The sequence below is a fragment of the Anabrus simplex genome, chromosome 1 (assembly GCF_040414725.1).
Source record: "Anabrus simplex isolate iqAnaSimp1 chromosome 1, ASM4041472v1, whole genome shotgun sequence".
In the NCBI taxonomy this organism is placed as follows: domain Eukaryota; kingdom Metazoa; phylum Arthropoda; class Insecta; order Orthoptera; family Tettigoniidae; genus Anabrus; species Anabrus simplex.
The window spans coordinates 1,335,652,301-1,335,670,324 of record NC_090265.1 but is presented as its reverse complement, the minus strand read 5'-3'; the positions used below and the strand labels follow the sequence as shown (position 1 = coordinate 1,335,670,324).

At 40.5% G+C, this 18,024-nt stretch overlaps 1 protein-coding gene across 1 annotated transcript in view; it reads left to right on the top strand.

Moving 5' to 3' along the window:
• Nucleotides 1-18,024, top strand: part of LOC136878715 (uncharacterized) — a 225,841-nt gene that overhangs the window by 155,257 nt on the left and 52,560 nt on the right. Inside the window, exons 4-6 of the mRNA XM_067152163.2 lie at nt 3,269-3,437; nt 9,646-9,766; nt 14,991-16,534. Of these exons, the coding sequence (XP_067008264.2) occupies nt 3,269-3,437; nt 9,646-9,766; nt 14,991-16,534 (1,834 nt within the window). The remainder of the gene's footprint in view (nt 1-3,268; nt 3,438-9,645; nt 9,767-14,990; nt 16,535-18,024) is intronic.

The following is an 18,024-nucleotide window of genomic DNA, read 5'->3' as shown; positions in this document are numbered from 1 at the left end:
TTGACCTCCTTCAAAAATCGACCACCTCATGCACTTGGGTAACAGAACTGAATAACCCAGGAAGGTATCATAAAAGAGCAAACCCGGAGCGTTAACTTAGCAAAAGGACTAGTTTATGTTCCTGCCGCGGCCACACACACCACACGTCCGTAGGTGAGGGTTAACACTAATCAGATGTAAAAATTGAAGAGCTCTGACCCTTCGCTATAACAGCATGTCGTTTAGACAAGGAGAAGGACCACGAAGAATGTTTATAAGAGAAGTGGTGAATTCTCTGGAGTTGTTTACAAAAAATGAAAATCCACAGCCTGTTTCCAGTCATTCGACCGAGTCAGGAATGGAATGAATGAACCCCCATCTAGCGGCGAGGATAGGAATTGTGCCGGCTGCCGAAGCCTGTCGCACCCCTCTAGGGCAACGATTAATGAATGAAAGATGAAATGAAATGATATTGGAGAGTGTTGCTGGAATGAATTACGACAGGGAAAACCGGAGAACCCGGAGAAAAACCTGTCCCGCCTCCGCTTTGTCCAGCACAAATCTCAGATGGATTGACTGGGATTTGAACCACGGAACCCAGCGGTGAGAGCCGGCCCGCTGCCGCCTGAGCCACGGAGGCTCTCGAGTTGTTTACAAAAAGAGTGGGGAAAATATTATTTAGAATGGAAAAATTCTCCAAGTTTGTTTTCAAGAAGTGTGGTAAATTCTCTAAGGTCGTGCACACCAAGAATGGGAAACAGTGCAGAGTTCTTTAGAACAAGAGTGAGAAATGCTCCGAGGTCACATGAAGAATAAGAAGGAATTGTTTACTTAAAGGTAGGAAATGGTTCAGAGGTTTATGAAACAATGCTATTTACAACAATATTCTGAAATGCTCCAAAATCATTTACAACAAAAGTAAGAAATGATCCAGAGGTGCATTGAACAAGGTTGTTTTAAACGAAAGTGGAAAATCGTTGAAGGTCGTTTATTAAAAAAGGAACGGTAAATACAGTACTTCAGAATTGTTTATAAATTATCCAGAATAGATACCGTGTTCTTCTACTTGTTTAACGTCCCACTATACTCCGTTCTACATTAATTTACAGCCCCGACATTTGACTGGCGTGAAAGTATGACACTACGGAAAAATCATCGTGAGGCCCGCCGACAGTGAGTTTGAAAGTTCAGTACGGGCGACTCAAGAACCGAAGAAATAAACCAGGGATTGCACAACTTCTAACCATTACAATTCTCCAATAAATAGAGTTCATTCCAATTCCCTAGGTGGCACCCCAAACCAGAGTAGTGGCCTCTGTTAATAGGCTACAGAATTATGTAGTGTCCTTAAAGTTCAGCTTGTCTCTACTTCACCATATTCACATGTTCGAAGTGTTGCCTAACACTGGGAAGAGGCAGTACTGATGTCACAGTATTATTATAATATTCTATTAGCACAAGCAGGGACACTACCGATTTCTGTTCAGACTCAATCACTTTGTCATGCTCTAGACAGCTTATGTAACAACGACAAGCGTGCAGCGATGTTCTGATGTCCTAACTGTTCATCCTCCTAAAGTTTCATTACAATCGATGTCTCCGATACACCACGTTTCATTTAAAATTGCAGCAACAAGTTCGTACCTTTTAAGAATGTCAGAATGACAGAATGGCTGTTACCATTTTGATTATGTATGACTTGATCATCCAATCAAGTTGCATTGCAATAATTGCTTGGCTGACCAGAGTGCAGACCCCCACTCCTCGATTTGGAGCAATAGCGCTGTCTCTCTTTTTCGCCACGCCTGTCTCGCTCGCTCCGCCTGTCTCCCTCTTCCTCTCTTGTTCCGTAGCGCTCCAAATCCGAGCCGAGTTGAGCCGAGTTGAGCCGAGTTGAGCCGAGCTTAGCCGAGTAACCCAGAGACGAAGCATTGGTCCGAGCCGAGCCGAGTGAGACCGATGCACTGTGCACAGGATCTCTGCGCCTCAGTTTGCATGCGTGAGATTTTGGACGTTTGAGGGGCCCTGCTCCAACCCAAAGGCGGGCACAATTCGGCAGGTAAAGGAGCAGAGTATGCGCTCTGACGGAAGGTACAACCTATCAGCTACTTGCACGGCTCTTAGTTAAAACTAGTGAAGGGGCACGCACCTAAACAGTTTTAAACATTTTTTTCTAGTGGCTTTACGTCGCACCGACACAGATAGGTCTTATGGCGACGATGGAAGGAAGCAGCCGTGGCCCCGCATTTGCCTAGTGTGAAAATGGGAAACCACGGAAAACCATCTTCAGGGCTGCCGACAGTGGGATTCGAACCCATTATCTCCCGGATGCATGCGCACAGCCGCGCGCCCCGACCGCACGGCCAACTCGCCCGGTGTTTTTAACAGCTTTATTGTGCCTAATGTTTCGGCGCATATTCTTTTCATTATATTATCCGTAGGAAGCAGAATTAATTATTTTGACGTGTGATAACTATATACTCGTTTGACTACTACCTGTACCGCATAGAAATACTGTAGGCTACCATAATAGCTTGTTTAGAAATACAGCGTAACAATGAACGGCAAACGAACTGCGCGAGTGTATGGCGTAAACATGATATGCACAGCCAGGTACATTGCTGTGGCTTTGCTTGCTCCTTGACTCCACATATCGCCATCTAGTGATTACAGCACGAACTATTAGAGGTCAGCTACTCTCGGCTCTTCCCGCGTTCCTATCCTTAGCTCAAGGAGCGGGGCTCTCTCTGTCTTTGCCTGTCTATGCTCTAACCGATGGATCTCCATATGGCTTTAGTTGTTCTTTTTATTGCTAGTGGTTTAACGTCGCACTAACACATCGAAGGTTTCCGGCGACGAAAGGATGGAAAAGGCTAGAATTCGGAAGGTAGCGGCCGTGGTGTCAACCCTGGTGTGAATATGAGAAACCATGGAAAATCATCTTCAGGACTGCGACGGTGGAATTTCAACCCACCATCTCCCGAATGCAAGCTCACACCTACGCGCCCCTAACCTCGCGCCAACTCATTCGGTGGTTTCGGTTCATGAATATGAAAGTAAGGCATTGGATAACAAAGAAGTGGCATAGAGCCAAGCTCATGTCCACTCCTTCGATCATTTAAAAATTAACATACTTAGAATTCATATGACAAACTGAAACTGAAAGTTTAATTTTCTTCACTTCAGAACCAAAAAAGTAATCTGGCGTAGGCTATAACCCTTTCCAGCTTCCCTCAGAACAATAATTATTGTAATATATATACTATTGTTAATGATCTCTACGTTTTAGACTGAACCCCGCACGCGGTTGGTGACCGAGTGCTGTCCCGGTTACCTGCCCGACGCAGAGGACCTGTACTGCGAGCCTCAATGTCCTCTCGGTTGTGAACACGGGAATTGTACCGCACCACACGAGTGTTCTTGCCATTCAGGATACTTTGGAGTGAGCTGTAACAAGGGTGAGTATCGTTTACGAATAACTCCTACTCTTATAACGTTATGCTCATCTTTGAACACCGTGACGTAAGCACATCACTTTCTACCATATGTCATCGAGTCCAGAATGCATGTGGTAGATTTCTTCACGATGTACCATTCTCTAAGCATATCTCCTCAATGTTCTCCGAACTCGAATGGTTGCATTTAAATGTGAGACGGAATCTTCATTCTATCACCATATTCCATCACATACAGGCCCTCAATACCCCAGCATGCTTTGTCTTTCAGTTTCATTAATATTATCAAAATAAATACTTACCTGGCTCTGTGCTAAGTATAACTATTCATGGATCAGCTCCTACAGTAAGTCATTCGTTGTCTCTGGAGGCCTCACCTGGAATTCCCTACCTGCTGAAATCAGGAGCATATAAAATATGCAGTGCATAAAATGGATCTTCAAAAATACAAAGGCTGTAGTGGAATATATATGTAATAATTACGCAGTAAATTAATATAGAATAGTCTTTAAACCACATAACATATTTAGTTATAAGATCACTATACGTTATAAAAACCTAGTCCGCAAGTTTTCATTGTAAGTAAAATAAGTTAGCATATTTCAAATGCAGGTGAATGTATAATGAGGTAGAACAGCAGACTTCATAGATTAGTACCACCATGTAAAATAAGGTAAGGTAAGGGTGTATTCTGCCCGAAGGCAGGTCCGAACCTCCGCAGAGGTGTGCCTGAACCGGAGTTTACGTACGGTACGGTGGCCAGTTCCTTTCCGCTCCTCCATTCCCTTACACTCCCCCCTCCACCAACAACGCGTGGCACCCCATCCAAATATTGACCACGCTCAATGTTGCTTAACTGCGGAGATCTCACGAGATCCGGTGTTTCAACACAGCTACGGCCGTTGGCATGTAAAATAAGACGTACAGTAAATAAATAAATAAATAAATAAATAAATAAATAAATAAATAAATAAATAAATAAATCATAAACCCGGAAGTACATCCTGCTTAGCAGTGCTTTCATTATTTGTTAAGTGCTCATTTTAACGTGTTATGTGGTAATGCTGTGATTTTTGTTTGTAATGTTTATGGGCTTATGGTGCACGCTATCTGAAAGTGTTGGATTTTATATACAGTGGTTCACAGTTAAGTTTTAAATTTATCTCCCCTGTTATAAATTTAATTGACCTGAACTAGTCCATGACTGAGATGTCATAAAACCCAAGACTTAAAGACACTCAAATATAAGTGGGAACGCACGGATTTACTTGCGCTGTAGCACTGCCTTCGTGATGTACGGGGCGTACTGTACCTCCGATGAAATGGCGTATGGCTTTTAGTGCCGCGAGGTCCCAGGACGGGTTCGGCTCGCCAGGTGCAGGTCTTTTGATTTGGCACCCTTAGGCGACCTGCGCGTCGTGATGAGGATGAAATGATGATGAAGACAACACATACGCCCAGCCCCCGTGCCAGGGAAATTAACCAATGATGGTTAAGATTCCCGACCCTCCCGGGAATCGAACTCGGGGCCCGTGTGACCAAAGGCCAGCACGCTAACCATTTAGCCATAGAGCTGGACTACCTCCGATGACGTCACACAAAGAGGCGAACTGTGTCCTACGTCCGACCCGCGTAATGCAAAAACATGATGCGTCTGTACCTTTTGTAATTCTGAAATATTTACAAATGTTGTATTAATATAACAGGTGAGATCACCAAAACCTGTAATCGCATCATAACTCGTAAGTGAGGTCTATGTAATTTTAGGAGAAGTAGGTTTGAAGCGCGATCTACGGGGTCTAAGCTTCAGTGTTTTAGTCGTCAATGTACCCAACAAATAATTATTATGCATTAATACAAATATGGAGACAACAAACGTGCAATAATAAACTTTATTTCCATACCTGTATATGACCATAAATACAGTAGCTTTCTTGTTTTGTTTTCTTTTTTTTATTGTTTTTTTTTATTGACACTTCTGGCACTATCCTTCGAAGACTTTCTTGAGACCCTTTCTTCAACCCAAACATTTGTATCACTTTTTGTTTAGGAATAGCCCGTGCTTTCCCAAATATTAATGCACTGATCAGCCATATCTATTTCTTACTTCCCACATTCACGGAAACTGCCGAGGGATGGGTTTTACTCGCATTAAGTTTGGGGAGAAAAGGCAGCGCGTACTCAACATTACGAACCCAAGAAATAACCATTTGTAGGTTCCATTGGTTACTGTCCGCTTTTATACTTGTTCTGTATCAACTGCGTAACAAGAAAGTCAAAAGCAGAACTCATCATCAGCTCTGGAAAATGAGTGAAACATGCACCTTTATTCTTCGTAACAGGTATTTTTTCGGTTGGAATTTTCGTTTTTCACAAAGGTAACTGTCCCCATACGAAGAAAATGAAGATATTAATGTCTATTTACTTGTATAGTTGTAGTTTCGCTGTGGTACGCACAAGATCTTAGCATTATGGCAACTACGAACTTTCACACACTGTATTTAAATTTGTAGCACATTATATTTCCACAACAAAGCGGAGGCGGGACAGGTTTTTCTCCGGGTACGCCGGTTTTCCCTGTCATCTTTCATTCCAGCAACACTCTCCATTCTAATTTCATAGCATCTATCCCTTATTAATAAATCACTTTGAGAGTGGCGACCCCATCGTACTAACAGCCTATATCTGCTTCATTCATTTCCATCCCTGACCCGGTCAATGACTGGAAAACAGGTTGTAGTTTTTCATTTTCATATATTTCCACAAGAACGTGTTATACGATAACAATCAAATGAATAAATTACACGAGAAGTATTACGTCCTTAGAATTTACATTAATCACCACGTTAAGATACCAAGCCTAACCTAAACTATGAAGTCTCATTATCTTAATAACAGCTGTTTACGTAAATTCTGATGTGATAAATTTAAAGAAAAACATGTAATATACTTAAATATACATTTTTGTCTCTCAACGGTCACAATTATCCTAAAAATGCCCCCAATCCTTATGGATTACATTCACAAGTACAATTTGTAACATTCGCTTAGCCCGCCTCAATTGATCAGCTGATTGGCTTGGCGCGCTTTCCACAGTACGGCCTGTATGTTACGAAGGCAGTGGCTGTAGCATTAGTGCACGCAAATTGAAACCACACAAATCTGTCTAACACTATCCGACTATAAACATGAAATACAAGACAGTCAAAACCTTCTATGGCCTGCAATCATAATAAAATAAAAAAACAACGATGACTTGAATAAGTAGAGATGAGCACTTAGGACCACTGGCTATTAGATGGGGTTCAATGTGATGGAGCTCTTTACATCTTGTCATGGTCATGGTTACGCAACACTGATAGGAATGCGAATCTCTCTTAGACCCGACAACACATCGACACTGACTTATGACTGACCCTACTAACATCCTAGCTTCACGTAAATCAAATCAAGAAATAGAACTGGCTGAGACAGCAAAGAGGATGCATGTGGATGTGCTAGGAGTAAATGATATTCGGGTAAGTGGAAGATGACGAAGAAGAGATAGATTATAAAGTGTAGTTGACGGGTGGTAAAAAGGGAAGGGCAGAGTGTGGGGTAGGCCTGTTCATTAGGAACAATATTGCACGCTTCATAGTTTCTGTTAGGCACGTAAATGAGCAAATGTTGTGGGTAGATTTGGCAGTTGGAGGAATTAGGACAAGAATTGTCTCAGTGTACTCACCATGTGAGGTTGCAGATGATGGTGAAGTTTTATGAAGCATTGAGTGTCATCGTAGTCAGGGGGAACAGCAAGGATAGAATAGTGCTAATGGGATATTTCAATGCGAGAGTTGGAAATAGAATTGCAGGATACGAAAGGGTGATTGGTAAATGTGGGGAAGATATGAAAGCTAATAAGAAGGGGAAGCGTTTGCTGGAACTCTGTGCTAGTATGGGTTTAGCAGTTACAAATACATTCTTCAAGCACAAAACTATTCGCCGCTACACATGGGAGGGTAGGGGTACCAGATCCATAATAGACTATATCTTAACTGACTTCGAATTCAGCAAATCTGTTAAGAATGTATGGGCTTTTCTGGAATTCTTCGACGATACAGATCACTATATGATCTGTAGTGAACTAAGTATCTCTAGGCCTAGGATAGAGAAAGTGAAATCTGTCTCTATACGAATAAGGGCAGAAAATTTCCAGAACGAGGAAATTGGACAGAAGTACATGGATATGATTAATGAGAAGTTTCGAACAGTGGACAGTAAGCATGTTTAGAATATAGAAAGAGAATGGGTGACATACAATGACGCTGTAGTAGAAACAGCAAGGGAATGGCAAGGAACAACTGTGTATAAAGACGGGGAAAAAGCGAACATCTTGGTGGAATGATGAAGTGAGAGCAGCTTGTAAACATAAAAAGAAGGCTTATCGGAAATGGCTCCCAACAAGGGCAGATGCAGACAGATAATTGTACGTAAATGAAAAAAAAAAACAGAGCGAAAGGAATAGTTGTTGAATCCAAAAAGAATACATGGGAAGATTTGTTAATAACCTGAAAAGGCTAGGTCAAGCATCAGGGAAACTTTTCTGGTCAGTAAAAGAGAATCTTAGGAAGGGAGGCAAAAAGGAAATGAATAGTGTTTTGGGTAAATCAGGTGAACTCATAAGAGATCCCAGGCAATCACTGGACAGGTAGAGAGAATATTTTGAAAATCTTCTCAACGCAAAACGGAAATTTTCCTGGTGGTGTCGCGAACAACCGAGCTCATAGGGAGGAGGAAAATGGTGAAATTACGCTTGAGGAAGTGGAAAGGATGGTAAATATACTCCATTGTCATAAAGCAGCAGGAATAGATGAAATTAGACCTGAAATGGTGAAGTATATTGGGAAGACAGGGATGAAATAGCTTCATAGAGTAATCAGATTAGCATGGAGTGTTGGTACGGTACCTTCAGATTGGACAAAAGCAGTAATTGCACCTATCTATAAGCAAGGGAACAGGAAGGATTGCAACATCTATCGAGGTATCTCATTTATTAGTATTTCAGGCAAAGTATGCACTGGCTTCTTGGAAGTGAGGGTGCGATCGGTGTTTGAGAGGAAGTTGGATGAAAACCAGTGTGTTTTCAGACCACAGACGGGCTGTCAGGATCAGATTTCGGTACCGGTATGCGCCAGGTAACTGAAAAATGCTATGAGAGGAATAGACAGTTCGCATAACGGTCTATAATGATGATGTATGCATGGTATGATACACTTTTCAGATAATAAATGTATTTATCTAATATTCTCTAGTCTAGGAATGCAATACTAACCGTCAGTAATGGTGATTTTGAGAGATCAGCAGATCAGAAATCTCTAATCCTTGTAAATTCAAAGATATGTCCGGAATTTCCAATTCTATCTGAGCCTCTTAATGAACTGGTAAATACTGCATAGTGGCTGACGCTTTCTTTTTCCAAAATTGTATTTTCCTTTCTGAGTCTCTATTCTAAAAAAGTCTGTCTGTCATGGACTATTTTAGGGCCTAATTTTCTGTAAACACGAATTGCCAGTAAATGCCGAGTAGAAATGTACGCAATAAACCGAACATTGAAAAGCAAACTCCATGGTTATGTTAGGGAGTTGAGTGCCGATGTGTTTTAATTTCTTTGCAATTTGTGTTACGTCGCACCGGCACAGGTAGGTCTTACGGCGACGATGGGATAGGGAAGGCCTAGGAGTGAGAAGGAAGTGGCCGTGGCCTTAATTAAGGTACAGCCCCAGCATTTGGCTGCTGTGAAATTGGTTGTTGATGCTTGTTGTTTAAAGGGGCCTAACATCGAAGGTCATCGGCCCTGTGAAATTGGGAAACCACGGAAAACCATCTTCAGGGCTCCGACAGTAGGGTGCGAACCTACTATATCCGGAATGCGATGTAATTTAAATAGAAGGGGCAGTGTTTACTGTGTAAAGTTTGCGAAAAATGAAACAATGAAACACGAAAATAGGGTACTTTTTAACACAACGTAAATGTGTACAGTGTTATATTCTTTAAGTACTGTATATATTGTATTGATATTGTGTTTAGTCTTCTTTTTGTAAATCCGAAGTGCTAATTTGACACATTTTCCCTGCCTATTTTGACAACTTTGAATACCTGAACACCCGTTCTGTAGTGACTTATACAGTATTGGACTTTGAGTACATCACTCGTTTATGTCTTTTTACTTCAACAGAGTGTCCAGATGGTCAATGGGGACCCACCTGTCAGCAGATGTGTTCCTGTCTTAATTCAGCAACGTGTAATTCCGAGACGGGACATTGTTCTTGTAGCCCTGGGTACTGGGGTACGAGGTATGTATTTTCTGCCATTTTTATTTTTGTGTATCTCCGTTAAGATGAAAATTCACAAACTATATATCTCAGAATATGTTCCTTCAAAGATTTATGGCTCAGATATTTGGATACTAGTCTAAAGAAATGCAATTAGTCTCGAAATTTGATTCCAAATGCCATCTTTATTCTCTTAAGTTTTTCCACGCTTACTTCAAGCAAAGTTCGTGGTGATGGTTATTAACTTAATGATATAAATAACCAGATTATTACCCTTCATAACAATTTCAGAAGGAGGGAAAAGAACAGTGCATACCCTCCCAAAAATTAAGATATCGGCTAAAGATAAGAGAAGTTGAAATGAGGAAAAATTAGGGACTCTTTAACCCATTCATTTAGTATCACACAGGGTGTACAAATTCCTTAAAATCCAAAAATTCCTTAAAATCCAATCACCACTAAGAGTTGACAAGTTAGATGGCTCTTACATTGAATACATCTGTTAAAATATAATTCTACATCCCAATGGTGGAAAATAAGCTATTAATGCATAAGTCAAACTTATGAAATGTGAAACTTTCATAACCTTTAGCTAGTAACAATGACAAGTCTATTATTGTAATGGTCTGGCTCCTTGGCTGAATGGTCAGTCTAGTTGCTTTCGGCTCGGGGGTCCCCAGGTTCGATTGCCGGCCGGGTCGGGGACTGAGTATTTGCGTCTCAAATTTATACGTTCAATTCATAACTAAAAATACGAAAAACACAAAATTGTAGGCGGCTGCATGGTTGATGAGAACGAAAGCTAAAATTGTTTAAAAACAAAACATGATTGTAAAGTTATATCTGAAAGCCTCATTTTTGGTAAAACGCAATGAGTCACCAAAGTGTTATCAGATCATTATGGAATCGTCTAGTACTTATTAAATACGCTAGACAAAGTAAACAAGCTCATAGATTTATTGACTATGGATATAGCGGTCATCGTCACAACATATCCACAAGCACCTGACGTTCAAAAATCTCACTTCATAGTGAGAAATCACCGACGACGTCAGTCGGCTATCAAGTGTCCCTCTTATAAAATAACGTTAGCAACATTTCTGTAATCATGTCGCACACCTTTACTGATTTAGTGTAATAGTATACCAATTTCTGAATTACGTCACTGAAATGTTCGTTGATTTACAGTCGAGGGACAAAAATTTCTGTATAGCCTATTCCATTGATAAAAATTAAAGTATAAAAATAATACATTTACATATTTTAGAACATAATTTATGATATTACATATAAAAGTTTGTTTTAACCGATTCATCGGTCTCAAGTTAACCTGTCTGTTTAGTCATCAGCCCAGAGGCTGGTTGAATCCTCAAATAGCACCACCACGGGCTATGCAGTTATAGGTAAAGCACAAAAACCAGTGTCAGAACCAAACTGAGTAGTAGGCCTACTAGGCAAGATGAGAAGTGAGGTAGTTTGCCCTTGTTCTTCTCACTGGGCCAGACAGTGCTATTGCAGCACAACTAACACTCAGACGCACTGGTTGTGCTTCGAATGCTATCTCTCAACACAACCCATACCCCAGCAGCTTCCACATTGTCAAAGCCATGGATGAGACTGGGACTTCGGTGAAAACTGCATTTTGCTCTGGCATATGCCAAGAGATGGATGCAAAAGTACTGCATCCACAAAGACATGCGAGCAGGATATATATTCACGCATGCATACAAGACATTAGGGCAGCTGAAAGATGATAATAAGAACACTAAATTTACTTATTCACTGCCATTAACGTCAGACGTACATTAATTATAAAAACTGAAGTCACCCAAATGTCTTCATTTCTGCAGACATTATCTGGAGTCGAAGGCCAGCAATATCATTTTTTCATCACGTCCCTTCTCTTATAATAATAATAATAATAATAATAATAATAATAATAATAATAATAATAATAATAATAATAATAATAATAATAATAATAATAATAATAATAATAATAATAATAATAATAATAATATGTATTTAACATTCTTTCCATTAATGTTCGTATTTGGAGACACTAGTCGGCTTGGAAAGAGGTTTCATCCACGCCAGTAAATTTACTTTTAAGACTGTTCCTAGATTCTACCCGACAGACGTGAGGATTGATGATGACTGCTTAAAAATTATTACTCACCGGGCGAGTTGGCCGTGCGGTTAGGGGCGCGCAGCTGTGCGCTTGCATCCGGAAGAGAGTGGGTTCGAGCCCCACTGCCGACAGCCCTGACGATGGTTTTCTGTGGTTTCCCATGTTAACACCAGGAAAATGCTGGGGATGTACCTTAATTAAGGCTACGGCCGCTTCTTTCCCACTCTTATCCCATAGTAGCTATAAGACCTATCTGTCTCGGTGCGACGTTACAGAAATAGCAGGAAAGAAAAGATAAACTATTAGTAGAAGTGAGTCCTAGTAATAATATTAGTAATAATATAGGAGGACCATCAACAAAATTACGGGATTCCGAGATCAAACGATCAACCAAGATCACACGAATAGGAAACGACCGCAAGAACGTAAAGAAACCCATTCAGAAATGAAGAAATACCGCGCTGATCGAAAGAAGATGAACCAGAATTGAATGATCCTTGGCGTGGTCCACAGTAGAACCTACCGGAAACAAAATAATAATAATAATCTGTAATAATTACTCTCAGGTGATCAATAAAGTATATTTAGAACAAGCTAAGTGTCGGAAACCGTAATTTAATATGCGTCGAAAGTGAGACTGAATAACATTGTCTTTATTAATAACATTAAATATGCATACATCTTCATTATAAACTTTTATGCCTTTCAGAGTTCAGTCTGCAAGCCTCTGTGAATGTACCAACCGCCACTACAATCCCCTATTTGTAAATAGTTCTGTGGCCTCGTTTAGTTCTATACCCCTTATCTCTAAATCGTTACAAACTGAGTCTAACCGTCGTCGTCTTCGTCTTGCTGAACTTCTCTTACCCTCTATAACTGAGGCCATTGTTCTCCTAGGTAATCTATACTCCTCCATTCGCCTCACATGACCCCACCACCGATGCCGGTTTACGCGTACAGCCTCATCCAACGAATTAATTCCTAACTTATACTTTATCTCCTGAGTCCGAGTATCCTCCTGCTATTGTTCCCACCTGTTTGTACCAGCAATCATTCTCGCTACTTTCATGTCTGTTACTTTTAACGTATGAATAAGAAATCCATAGTACACCCAGCTTTCACTCCCGTAAAACTAAGTTGGTCCAAAAACAGACCGATGAAAAGGTAGTTTCGTCCGAGATCTGACTTCCTTCTTATAGAATACTGTTGATCGCAACTGCGAGCTCACTGCATTACCTTTACTGCATCTTACCTCACTTACTATGCTATCATCCTGGGAGAACACACACCCTAAATACTTGAAGTTATCTACCTGTTTCAGCTTTGTATCCCCAATCAGACATTCATTTCACTTGGATTTCTTACCTACTGACATCAGTTTAGTCTTTGAAAGGCTAATATTCATACCATACTCATTTCACCTGTTACCGAGTACTAAGATATTAGACTGCAGGCTTTCGGCACAATCTGCCAGTAGGACCAAGTCGTCAGCATAGGTCGAACTGCTTATTACATTTCCACCTAACTGATTTACTCCCTGCCACTTAACACCTTTCAGTAGATGATCCATGTAAACTATGAACAACAAAGATGAAAGATTACAACCTTGTCGAACCCCAGTAAATACTTTGAACCAAGAACTCATTCTACCACCAAATCTCACTGCAGCCCAATTATCCACATAAATGCCTTTGATTGTTTTTAATAATCTAACCTTCATCCTATAAATCTCCAGTACGGCGAACATCTTTTCCCTCGGTACTCTGTAATATACCTTTTCTAGATCTACGAAACATAAACATAATTGTCTATTCCTCTCCTAGCATTTTTCTATTATATTGCGCATACTGACAATCTGATTCTGGAAGCCCCTAAGTGGTCTGAAACTCACTGGTTTACATCCAACATCCTCTCAATCACTGATCGCAACCTCCCTTCCTAGATGCCAGTGAACACCTTGTCTGGTATACCGATCAGTGAGCTACCTCGACAGTTGTTGCAGTCCTTCTTGTTGCCTTGCTTATATATAGGTGTAATAACTGCCTTTGTCCAATCAGATGGTACCTTACTAATATTCAATGCTAATCTTATTACTTATGATGCAGTTTCATCCCTGCCTTCCCGCTGTATTTCATCATTTCAGATCTGATTTTATCTGTCGCTGCCGTTTTATAACAATGGAGTTTATTTACCATCCTTTCTACTTCCATAAGCGTAATTTCACCAACATCATTGTCCTCCTCCCCATGACCTCGGTTGTTCGCGATGTTACCAGGATTTTCAAAATATTCCTTCCACCTCTCCAGTGATTCTCTGGGATCTATTACGAGTTCATCTGATTTGCGCAAAACACTATTCATTTCCTTTTTCCCTCTCTTCCTTTCTTTATTACTGTCCAGAAAGGTATCGCTGCTGCTTGACCTAGCCTTTTCAGGTTATTACCAAAATCTTCCCATGACTTGTTCTTGGATTCAATAACTGTGTTTCGCTCTGTTTCATCTACGTACAATTCTCTGTCTGAGTCAGTCTTTGTTGGGAGCCATTCTAATACGCCTTCCTTTTTACGTTTGCAAGCTCTCTCACATTATCATTCCACTAAGAAGTATGCTTTTTCCCATCATTACAAACAGTTGTTCGCAGGCATTCCCTTGCTATTTCTACTACAGCATCCATGTACGCCACCCATTCTCGTTCTATACTGAACCTGCTCACTGTCTATTGTTTGGAACTTTTCACTCACATCCAGGTACTTCGTCCTGGAGATTTTTTACCCCTATTCGTCTGCAGACAGATTTCACTTTCTGTTTCCTTCGCCTATAAATATTTAGTTCACTATAGACCAGTTAGTGGTCTATATAATCGAAAAATACCCGGAAAACCCACAAATTCCTAACATATTTCCTGAATTCAAAGTAATAACATTAACAATAAAATAAAAATTATACTGAGTGAGCACAAAACCGAACCATTTACAATAGTCAGATATAAGTAAAGTTTATGTTAGGCTTGTGATAAACTATCAAAATGTATTCCAATATCTCTCTCCTTGATTTCCCTAGAAGCAGTAACTGGCGTTATACTATGTACTCTTATAGTGATTTGTATTTCTTACAGATGCGAATCAATTTGCCCAAGCGGGACTTACGGTGAACGGTGTGAGATGCGCTGTGTGTGCGCAGGTGCTGTGAACACATGTCATCACATAACTGGAACGTGTGACACTCCTTCAAGTTGCAATGAGTCTTCGCCATGCCAGACAGAGTGGACACCGTCACAACCAGAAGTCATCCAACAACTTCTGAACAATGGTAGACCTGTCCCTGAACCGTTAGTCACTACCAGTGAGGATATTAGGACATCCGACATAGTGTCCAACGAGAGCGTCACAGTTCATCGTGCCCAATCATCGAACACGTCGGCACTAGAAAATTTCACCGACCGTAGTGAGAGTGAGTTAATAAATACAGCAACAGGAAATAAGAACGACGAAACAACAACATCTATTACTAGTACTACTAATAGTACTATTACTACTCCTACTACTACCACTTCTAATACTACTCCTATTGCTACTAATATTACTACTACTACTACGACTACTACTACTACTACGACTATCACCACCACTCCTATTTCTTCTCCTACTACTACTCCTACTACCATTTCTACAATAACAACAACAACACCACTAACAACAAGAGCAACAGAAACATTATCAAGTGCTCTAGACCTTCATCGTAACACTGACATCCCCACAACTTCAACAACTACGTCTAGAGATGATGGTAGAGTAGTGAAAGAAACCAACTCCAGATTCGTAGAGGAAGAATCTCACGAAGATCAACTAGAACATAGGAGACCTAGCTACGAAACGGAACACACTTCTGACGATACTAAAACCACTCAAGACGTTGACGAAGTTTCTGAATCATTTTCTGAGCCACCCGGAAACCAAGGGTCTTCAAGGACAAAAGCATTGCAGGAAGGCGCTACAAACGACACGAATCAAGAAGTGCTGGGACAAGAATCTGATATATTAGAATTAAGTACTGAGGGGCCTTACCAGCAGGTAGAAAAGGTAGAAGAACACACTGACTCCGACTTGATGAATTTAACTAAGAATGATGAACAACGGAAGAAGTTCACAGACCAGAAGAAATATCGAATGAAAGTGCGCCTCAAAGATATTCCAAATCAGAAACCAGGCACATTTAATCAAAAGCCAATTGATACGGACCACGACTGGGTTATTCCTGAACAAGAGCATGAAGAATCGCCAAAGCACTATGAACATGTACAAGAGGGTCCTCACCGAGATCACATGGAGAAGGTAGTTGATACTGGGAAACCAAAGAAAGTCTTAGACCAGAAGCGGGTGAAGGATGTAGCAGATATTGGTCAACTGAAAATAGCTGCCAATCAAGAGCGTCAGCTGGCGGACAACAAGAAAGGTTATAATGATTTCTTATCGAGTTTCAGCATCGCCGCTGGTGTCTCAACGGGTATCATTATGGTAGTGGGACTTATTACACTCATGGCTAGATGTCGCAGAGCCAAGTCCAAGCAGGAGGCTGTGACATCGGTGGAGATGGAGACAGTGAACAATCAACAGGAGAACGCTCGTGTCTCAGTGGCTCCCGAAGAGACCATCGTACCAGGTAATATATTTACTATTTTTCATTATCTCCAAGTGGTCGGCATCACCAACACTTATTGCAATGCTCAATATGATTTCTCCTATTCATTTCCACCCCTTCTATGTTTCGAACCTTCACTGTTGATGCACTTGGACCTGATGAACATAGGCATAGACTTAATTCTAGCAATGGGTTTGATTCTCTGCTCCGTTAACAGTAGACCTTAATCATCCTCTTCACAGCCAAATAATGTTTTGCAATGAGGTACGAAGGGGAGCGGTAAGTAATTCAACTGTTGACCACGGAGAATTTCGGTGAAACTTCTGAGTATGATTTTCGCCAATGTTTTTACACAATCCTCTCGGCAAATGCAGAGATATTAACGATGCACATAACAATGCTGAATCCAGACAATTTTAGTTATATATGAATGCAGAGAATCCAAATTAAATAATCGGTTCACACTATTAAATACATTCAACAAACGACCAAAAATGCCCATATCACACAAAACACATATTTTAACATCGTACCGATCATCGTAAATTAGTTCACAAAAATATCAAAATTAGGGTGTTCATAACACCTACCTGGCCTTTTATTTGTAAAATTAGGCTACAAAAAGAATTCCAAAAAATCCTCTTAAGATGTTTCTGAACTTTTCCTTCCTCAAAATTCAGAAATTTGAGGACAAAATAGTCTACAAAAATAGAAGTTACTAGTACATTTCTGGATTCATTTTTGCTCAGCTAGGCAAGTAAGATACCCGAAAATTACGAATAATCTCGTCTGCAGTAAGTAAGGGATGAAATATCAGAATGTGCGTTTGCTTACATTTTCAAAATACGTTTGCATTTGAACCAGGTGGCGCTAGTGTTTGTTTATCGCAGTTGGTTAAGGAAAGCAGGGCGAGCAACAGGCACGTCAGTGGACCGAGTACAGTCTTAACACGAGTCTCGCATTATCAACACGACATGATGAATTTTAGAGGATAATGTGTGAGTTCTACAAGTGCAAAATCAACGGGGAGAGTTGACAATGAAATGTGTGTTCGTCGTTCAGGGGCTAGCGAAATTAAAGCGAAAGGAACCACTGCCTAACGAAGCAGTCGCAGATTTAGCGCGCTGCTTTACCTGAAAATAGAGCCGGATGACGAAGCATCGGACTAAACAAGCAGTAGTTCCTGGTATGGCAGAATGCAATCGTATTTTGAACACGTAAAACCTACATAGATTTAGTGTCTACGTGCGCTTTTATGGAATAAGATTTATTTGTATATCTGCAAATTTGATAGAATTCGTTTCAAATAAGTCTCCATTTCACCGTCTACTATAGCATGGAACATGATCTTTGGTAAATAATAATTTGTCATTTTCTGTCTCATCTAGTGATGGCCAGAAGATGTTTGTCTACCTCAATGAAATATTCTCAGCCTATTGGTTCATCTTTTCGCCAATATAATTGTTTATGAGCCATGAATTAAACGGACCTTCTTCATCAAAAACACGTAC